The following is a 9,389-nucleotide window of genomic DNA, read 5'->3' on the forward strand; positions in this document are numbered from 1 at the left end:
GAGCCAAGGCACCAGGAGAAGGCAGCCTGTGAGGCGGCGTCACAGCAGACTTTAACATGATCAATTCCCTAACATTCCCCACTCTGATTTTGGATAACAATCGACAGCCAACATGTCCATGGCAGGTGGAAAAAGGGGCGGAGAGTCTGTCTTCTGTATCCAGTTCCTGCTGAATTGGGGCGACGAATCAACCTAGGGGTCAGGCATGGAGGTTGGCCGGCTGAGTTGTCCTTTATGAACATGGAATTGTTGACAGCAGCAGCGAAACCTAGGGGAGGCATGGAGGTTGGCCGGCTGAGTTGTCCTTTATGAACATGGAATTGTTGACAGCAGCAGCGTTATCATTGGAATTGTTGGTAGGGCTTCCTGAGAAAAGTCCAAGCACACAAATCAGTTAATGAGGGAGGGGAGAGTAGAAGATAATTTGTATGAGGCTGTGGACTGGTTGGAGGGTTATTAAGAACAAGTATAAAGGTAAAGATTGTGACTTCAGACAGGGTGAAATCTGATAAAGTTTTTTGGAGCTGTGTATTAGTGATCCAGTTGGCTATGTAGGTAATAGGAGGAGGGTGGGGAGTAAACCAGAGAATATCAGTCCAAAGATCATTTAGAAAATGTTTAAATTGAGCCAAGATCTGAGTTATGGTTAGTTGGTTGGCTGTCATGTAACACGGTGGTCTCACTGGGGTCTCTGGCCTGAAGTATCAGCTGGTGAGCCGTCTGTCGGGAGACTTGAGTGGAGAGGCGACTGACCTGGGATTGAATAAGATGAAGAACACAGGGGGCAACTGTATAGGTAGATATGGAAAGGGCAGCAGAAATCAGCTGTGGGCCAGTCTGAAGAGTGGCAGGAATTTGATGATTTGGTCAAAGAACTGGCATAAGGTGGCCTGGAATGTGATTTTAGGACATCATACCTGGGTCTGAAGGACGGCTGAGTTAGGCTGGGAGAGAGTCAAGGTATATACCAGGGGCCTAACGGCTTGGGTAAGGTTTAGGAGAGAAAACAGGAGCAGGAGAGGAACCATTATTGTTTCCACTAATTAATTAAGAATGGCAAAGAATGAGATTATGAGGTAATAGGCCAATGAGAGTAAACACCTGGAAGTAAAATTATAATTGGGAGGAGATACTGTGGCCAATCCTATCCCAAGGACAAGTCCCAGGAGTACTAATATAAGAAGACTTAGGATATCAATGGCTGTTGTAGTGTGAAATGGGTCACAATACCCTGTGAGAGGATGAGAGGGTAAACAGTTAGGTTGGCTTATCTGACTCAGGACTGGATGATGGTGAAGGATCCTGGGCAATACTTAAATTTAGAGCAGGGCTTTGAGTGCATTGTCTCCTGGAGTCAAAGTCTATGAAGTTTTCTGGATAGACCTGTTTTACTTTAGAGTGGTGGTAGCTGAACTTTAGTTAACTTGACAGCTGTGGGAGTAACCATAAGTGTCTTATATATGGCCCTTTTCATATATAAAGTCTCTCAAGATATAGGGTGGCCTTTTAAACAAGACCTCCTATGGGGATAACCCAGTATGACTTGGGGTATCTTTTATTTAAAAGAAGGTCAAAGGGAGCCGATCAACTCATAACCTGGTGTTATTTGACAATATTTACCTTAAGGGTATAATTTATCATTTTTTAACCTTACAAGAACTCTGAGGTCAATAAGCAGTATAACAGTTTAGCTAGATCTTATATAACCTGTTATAAATGCTGGCCCATTGTCATTGTCTATGGAGAGAGGCAGACCAAACCTTGGAATTTTTAATAAAATCTTGTACACTTCTGAAGCCCTCTGTTTTTATAGGGAAGGCCTCAGGCCCTCTAGAAAAAGTAAAACCAGATAACATTTAGACAGACAAACATATAAGACAATTTAAACTAGAGTGTACACAGATGGTTTTGGCCAATTGAACTATAAAATCTTTTAGTTATGACTAGTCAAAACCTTTGCAGGTCAATTAACAGATCTCATAGAATTAGAATCAAAAGGAATGAAAGCTGTTAATACTATAAAAGTAAACCTTCTGTAACAAACTTGAAATCAACAAGCAAACATACATATTTTCTTGTTAAATTATTTCCACATACCTTTTTTACATACTTAAGCCTTCTGGTCTTGTATATCTTTCTTTATATCTTTTTAACAAGACATACATATAAAATCCTTTTATATCAAAAGTATATCTCTTTTATCCATAGTTTTCTTAATTTTTTTTCTCTGCCGTCTCACTTATTGTAAACCTTCTATAACAAATTTTAGCTTAAAGTGTCCTTTTTTGTTTTTAGATTGTTATATCTTAAAATTTGACTGGCTGTCAATAGAACAGTATTAACCTTGAGTTTTTATCAACAAAGTATAGAAAAGTGTAAGTTAACCTTATAATCACAATTCAAGAATTTGCAATGTACAAGAAATGTTTAAAGCACACCAATTAAACTTAATTCAAATTGAAACAAGGATACATTTAACAAATAGTTAAAATTTCTAATTTGATTTTTCTTGTAAAAATCTTTTGATGTCTGGTAAAACACAATTGCAGTTTTTCTGGCTTGTAGTGTTTTGTTTTGTTTTTTTTTTTTCATTTTAATTTTTTTTAATCTGAGTGTAAGTCCTGTTCCATTTTTTTAGTCTGACCATGCTTTTTTTCCATTTGTATCCTCTAGCACAGTAAAGCTAAATGGCCGTGTTTATTTACCGGGAGGCCTCTTTAAGTGTAAGAGATCAGTCCAGGTAAATGTGAAAATGTCTTGAGAATCTTTGTGTAAAGGGATAGAAAAGAATGTATCCTTGAGGTCTAGAACAGAAAAATAAGTGGCATTGGATCGGATGGAAGACAGGAGGGTATATGGGTTTGGCACGATAGGATGTATGGGAACAACAGCTGAATTAATGATCTTAAGGTCCTGAACTAATCGGTATGTCCCATTGGGTTTTTTTTTTTATTGCTAAAATGGGAGTGTTAAAGGGAGAGTTGGCATGTCTCAGAAGTCTCTTTTGTAAGAGATCATATATTATGGGAGTTAGTCCCTCTAAATTAGAGCGGGGGAGGGGATATTGTGTCAAACTAGGGAATTGTGAGGGATTTTTAAGGAGAATTCTGACGGGGACATTTGGCTATTGAGGGAGAGTGAATATCCCACACTTGAGGATTAACAAGAGAGGGGCTAATTGGCCAGTTGGATTGGGAAGATGAGGATTGGAGGGCTTGAGATAGTATCAGGCAGAGGGAAGCTGTCGGAGTGTTGGAAGGGCTCGGCATAGAAAAATGAATGGATGTTCCAATTTGGGATAAAATATCGCCGCCCAATAAAGGGACCGGGCAGGATGGGAGAACTAGGAATGAATGAAGGAATGGAAAATTGCCAATTATGTATGACAGTAAGGGAGTCTGGAGAGGGCACTGTAGTTGGCCTTCTATCCCTACAATAGAAGTCTGAGAAAGGGAGGTAGGTCCCCAATATTCTCGTAATGCAGAGAAGCTGGCACCAGTATCCAATAAGAAAGAAATGGTCCTACCTACCACAGTTAAGGTTACCCTGGGTTCCTGGGCGGTGATCCACGTTGGGCCAGGTGTGCCAGGGCCTCTTCATAGTCCCTCAGTGTCACTAGACCTATCAGGTCCGCAGGTTGGGGAGCTGTGGGGCTGACGATCGAATGACGGTTGGACGCCAAGGGACAGTCTATACCCCAATGTCCCCTCTGGTGGCATTTGGGACAGGGCTTAGTTGGCACCTTGGGATTAGGACAGTCCTTTGTCCAGTGGCCTTCCTGATTATACCTGTAACAGGGGCCTGGTGGTTGGGAGCCCTTTTGTAGGGTTTTTCTTCCCTGTGGCGCAGGTGGACTGTTCGAATTAAGAGCCTGTGTTAATCATTGACATTTTTTTGTAGCTTTAAGGTCATCTCGGCCATGGTAGGCCTTGAATGCTGTAGCCAGAACCTCTGCTTGAGGGGTCAAGGGCCCTCCGTCAAGCTTTTTTAGTTTAAGTCTAATATCGGGGTAGTTCCAAGAAAAGAAATGTATCATAATTAATCTCTGGCCATCCACAGATTCAGGGTCTAGTTTAGTATGTTGGCGGAGGCCATCCATCAGGCTTTGTAAAAAGGTGGATGGATTTTAATTTTTGTCCTGTATGATTTCATTTAACTTTTCATAATTAATGGACTTCATGGTGGCTCTGCAGAGCCCATGAAGGAGACAATTAATGTACCTGTTTTGAGCTTCAATTCCCACCTCTGTGTTGTAGTCCCACTCTGGGTCCTGATCAGGGACTGCAGCAGCACCTGCCGGGTGGTGATTGTTGGTTAAATGTTCTTGGTCTGCATGTGCACGAGCCTGATCCAGCACTCTTCTATTTTCCTCGGGAGTTAAGGCATTGGTTAAAACTACAAAAAGATCATGGTAAGTTAGTTGATAAGACTGAGTCAAAAGTTGAAATTGTTTTATAAAGGTAGTTGGATCGGCTGTAAAAGAACCAAGTCTGGCCTGAATGAGAGCTAGTTCAGACATAGGAAAAGGAGTATGAACATGGACAATTCTTTCAGCTCTGGCTACTTTGCAGAAGGGTGTCATCGTGTGGCCCTTGTGTGTCTTGGAGCGGGTGAGAGGTGGAGCATAGGGTGGGGTGGTGGGTGAGTCAGAAGAAGTGGGAGGGGTAGGAGATTGCGAAGGAGGGGAGGAGTCGGATGGTGTAGGAGGAGGGGTGAGTGGGGAGGATCATCTGCCGGGTCTGGTTGGTTTGAAGAATCGGAAGGAGGGGGGTCAGTTGTGAGGCGACCTTGAAACAATAGAAGTATGGGAGAGACTTTGGTGGTGGAACAAAGAGAGGGTTGGCTAGCCAGATAGGAAAAACCCTGGATATATGGGATCTCCGACCAACCATTTTCCTTGTCGCTCGCACAAGTTGTAAAGGTCTCTAATCAGACCCGATTCAAAGGAGCCGTTAGGCGGCCAGACGTTTTGATTGCCTAATTTATATTGGGGCCAAATTTGAGTAGACAAGCGAATTAGCCATTTGGGTTTTAAATCAAGACCCTCCAAATTCCTGAGTAAGCACCCCAAAGGAGAGTCGTCGGGTATGGAGGAATCAGAGCCCATGACCACCAGGACAGGAGGTTATCAGAAGACCAGACGTCTCCGAGAGTTCTGATAAAACTCCTCTTTTTCTAGTCCTGGTCTAGAAAGCTGAAATTTGGTCTCCCGCGAAGGCGTACCTTACGCGAGATAGGAATTTATGCGAACTAAGTCCCGGACTCAACGGAGGCAAACCCAGTTTGCCAAAACTGAGGGACAGAGGACCTGGGCCCCGGCCTTGTCCCGGACGTGGTCTTAGTGGGTGGTCTGGAGTCTGGGGTCCCCGTTACCCTGAGGACTTCTCAGAAGGGGAACTTACCCAAAAAGGTGTGGGTCGGAAGATCAGCAGGTCGGTGGTGGCTGCGAAGATGGCGACGAGGAGAATGGTCGCGGACGTCGGGCGGGGGCTGAGCAGGGGCACCCTGGAATCTGGGTTTCGGGCCCCAGGCGTTTTAGCCTGTGGGCCTGGCAATCCCAGATCCCACTTCTGACACCAATGAAAGGGGGGTTCGCGTGCCCTTTCGGGTGCCCCTTCCCAATTAGGCCACTCACGCACCGAGAGGTCCGGCAGGAGATCTTTATTGTAGGGAGGCGAGCAGGAGGCGGAAGGTAGAGAGAGAGAGAGAGAGAGAGGAGGAAGAAGAAGCAGAAGGAGAGAGAGAACAAAGAAAGGAAGGTCCTTTTATCAGTTTTGGGGTGGGCTATTGCTTATCTATGAGGAGTGAGCTACTTTTAACCTGTCACAGGCCAGATTGCTTTTATGGGCCCAGTCCTGCAGACACAGGTTTCAACTTCCTGGACCACTGTGGCCGTGGGGGGGAGGGAAACCAGAGATAAGGGCAAGAGGTCATTTTAGGAGCCAAGAGGTACCAGGAGAATGCAGCCTGTGAGGCGGCGTCACAGCATACTTTAACATGATCAATTCCCTAACAGACAGTGCCACTTCAGCCACTGCTGGGCAGCTCTGCAGCCCTCTGCCAGCCACTCAGGCATTTGAGGCAGCTGTGAGTGGCAGGTGGGTGGGTGGTGATGCAGGGTGGCGGTGGCAGCGGCTCTGCCTGGTGCATTTCTTGAGATCTGGGAGCCAGGCAGTGACCCTACCTGGCCCCACAGTCCTGGAAGTGGGCTCCGGAACATACCGGTGGGGCCAGTCCATGACGGTGGTGTGGGGTGCACACATGGGTAGGTGACCTGGGTCCTGGGTGAGCCGGGGAGGGGGATGCTTCGGAGACACAGGCTGTGTCCTTGGAAGCTGAGCCTGGTGGTCCACACCTGGAATCCTGGCCCTCTGGGAGTCTGAGGCGGGAGGATCATCAGTTCCATCTCAACCTGGGCAACTTAGCAAGACCCCATCTCAGAATTAAAAAGGGCTGAGGGTGAGGGTCCGTGCATGGCTCTGGATCATGAAGGACAGCTTGGTCATATTGTGGTGCTGTCCCATGAGGGTGATGGCAGGACACTGGGTGATGGCAGACCGTTCCCTCCTTGGGCTGGTCTGACAGTGCCCAGGACAGCCCTCATAGAGCGGCACTGGCCTCTTCAGCCCCCCGCCCGCCGCTCCTGGGAGGGGCTCGGCTGCGTCCTCTGGGGGTGTGGCAGCACCGCCCACAGCGTCACACCTGTCAAGGAGAGGGAGGACCTGGCCACAGGCTGCAGAGGGGAGCTGTTAATGGGGGCCATGCTGAGCCCCTGGCCAGGCCTCCACAGGCTGCTCAGGTCTGCAGAGATTGCTGTGCCCAGGCACAGCCCTCTTTGAAGCTTCCTCTGACAGCCGGGAACCCTGGACCTCAGATTTCGGGCTCTGAGCTGTGTCGTCTGTCTGTCTGTCTGTCCATCTGGTCAGCGGGCCCCCACTGAGACTGGCTGTTGGTCAGATGAGATGGGGTCTGGTCTGCTGCGCTGCATGGTTTGGGGGGTTTCCTGCTCCCCACATCCTTCCTTTTTCCTTGTATCATGTTTTACAAATTTCCTTTGTCCTCTCATTGGGGGGTTCTGGCAAGGGGGACCCCACGCTGTGTGCCACGTTTACCTGGAAGAGGTGACAGCACTGCCCAGCTGAGGTCCCTGCCCCTCTGACCTGCAGGGACAGAGGATTGGACACAGCTGGCTGGGGTCTCACACAGCAGCCAGGGGGGGACCTGCGTAGGCGTTGGGACCCTCTGGGGAGGACTGGGGTGACCCAGAGGGAGCGAGGAGGCTGAGTTTGAGGAAGGAGCCGCAGCTAGCAGGGCCGGGCAGGCAGGAGAGGTGGCCATTCCCCCTGTCCTAGGGCACAGGGCCCCGGCCCTCTGCACTTGGGAATCAGGTCGGAGCCAGCAGCAGGTTTGGGTCCTCGTCAGGACCCTGGCAGACCACCCAACTTCAGCTCTTCCTGCTGTTCTCCACTGTGGGGACAGGGACCTGGGCTTCTCCCCCGCACTGCACATGGGGCCTGGACTGGAGGCTGAGGCATGTCCTGGCCCTGTGCATGCTGCCCACACCTCCGGGGCTGGGTCAGGAAGTGGCTCATCTCCCGTGGCCCTCAGCCACTGTGGCTCATGCCAGGGGTGGCTTGGGCACACGCAGCCTTTTAGACATCGCTCCCTACCCTTTTGTTCTGAAAGATGTTGAACACCAGCTTTCTAGCTCAGGGCTGGCTGTCTCTGAACTAATTTGGTGACCCGTAGCTTCTGATTTTCTCCAGAAAGCTGCTTTGTGCTCCATTGCATGAACATGCCAGCGTGTGCAGCCCCTCAACCAGAGTCCCTTTGTGACCCTGCGGTCCTGCAAGTCTCCAGAGGCCCTGCTGGCCTGGCAGAGCCCCTTGCTGGCACGGGGGAGTGGTCTGGTGGCTGTGACTGGGGAGGGGACTGGGCACCCTCCCCACAGGTGGCCCCATTCCCTCACCGTCCTGGTCCACGGCATGGTGTCGATGCAGCTCACAGAGCCCTTTCCCCTGCTCTGGGCGGGCTCCTCTGGCCCTCGGCTGGTTGCTCCTGCGGTTCCTGAGGGAAGAGGGGCAGAAGCCCATCGCCAGGCTTGGGGGCCCTCTCAACCCCACACCAGTAACCTCCAGATTGCGGCAGGCTCGTGGGCCCCAGCCGGCCTCCTATGCCACATTCTGCCATGTCTTACAGGTCCTGGGCTTTGAGATTGATGCGGTGAACTCAGTCCAGTTTTCCAACCACACAGGTGAGGCCTTGGCATGGGGTGCGAGGGTGGAGTAGGATGGAGAGCAGCCCCTCAGGCAGGAGTCAGGGATGGGCACCTCCTGACTCCCTGTTATTCTCGGGAGGCCCCTGTACCCCCTTCAGTCCCCTCCGGGTGGCCTTGGTGCACTCTGGGCGGGCGTCGCCCGGCCTGCATCTGCTCAGGTGGGGCTGTGAGCAGGCAGGCACAGCCCGTGCGGGTGCAGCGCCCCACTGCTGCTGCTGTGTCCTGGCCGCAGGCCATTTTGGGGCATTGGAGTTGGCTCAGGAGGATGTGATTGTGTCACCTCTGTGGCAAAGAGCTGGGGTACCCGGCTTGGCCCCTGGAGTGCTGATTAAGGGCACAGCGGGGGGGACCAGTGCCCCCCCACAGCGCGGGACAGGTTGATGTGGCTCCCAGCCTGAGGCCCACTCCCCACAGGCTACGCACACTGGAGCGGCCAGGTGCTGAACTCCAGCGAGCTCCAGGAGCTGTACCAAGGCCTGAGGCTCAACAGCGTGAACAAGTATGACTACGTACTCACGGGTGAGGCTGCTGCTCCGGGGCAGGCAGGAGTGGGGAACGCTGCCACCTGCAGGGCAAGCCCACTTGTCAAGTCCCTAGCTGAAAACATTTTGTACCCAGTTAAAAGTGACCTGTGGTTATTATTGAAAATGGAAAGCAGAAACAGGAAGAAACTGTAGTTAGTCATCCACCAGTCACCATGAGTCCCTAAGTTTAAAGCTTCATGGAACCAGGCATGGTGATGCACACCTTCATCCCAGCACTCTGGGAGGCCCCATTCCGAAAGCCTCTGCCTGTGTTGGGAACTGTGTGCTCCCCCGCATGACCTCCAACTACAGGCGCCTCGTGCTGGCCCAGGCCCGGTCCCAGGCTGTCCCCGCAGCCCACATGCGACGGGTGGCCTGGGTGGCCGCCACCTCACGCCTGACTCAGCATCGCTGGTTTCCCTCCGAAGGCTACACGAGAGACACGTCCTTCCTGACCATGGTGGTGGACATCGTGCAGGAGCTGAAACAGCAGAACTCACGGCTCGTGTACGGTGGGTGCTGGGCCGGGCGGGGCGAGGGCGGGGCTGTCCTGGAGTTGGCTCAGAGCATCTGTGCCCCGTGGCCGC

At 50.7% G+C, this 9,389-nt stretch overlaps 1 protein-coding gene across 1 annotated transcript in view; it reads left to right on the plus strand.

The window, feature by feature from the left end:
* Nucleotides 1-9,389, plus strand: part of Pdxk (pyridoxal kinase) — a 22,668-nt gene that overhangs the window by 4,459 nt on the left and 8,820 nt on the right. Inside the window, exons 2-4 of the mRNA XM_010636435.2 lie at nucleotides 8,200-8,254; nucleotides 8,693-8,797; nucleotides 9,231-9,349. Of these exons, the coding sequence (XP_010634737.1) occupies nucleotides 8,200-8,254; nucleotides 8,693-8,797; nucleotides 9,231-9,349 (279 nt within the window). The remainder of the gene's footprint in view (nucleotides 1-8,199; nucleotides 8,255-8,692; nucleotides 8,798-9,230; nucleotides 9,350-9,389) is intronic.

This window comes from Fukomys damarensis, unplaced genomic scaffold (genome assembly GCF_012274545.1).
Source record: "Fukomys damarensis isolate Sample0158 unplaced genomic scaffold, DMR_v1.0_HiC HiC_scaffold_24, whole genome shotgun sequence".
Classification (NCBI taxonomy): Eukaryota; Metazoa; Chordata; class Mammalia; order Rodentia; family Bathyergidae; genus Fukomys; species Fukomys damarensis.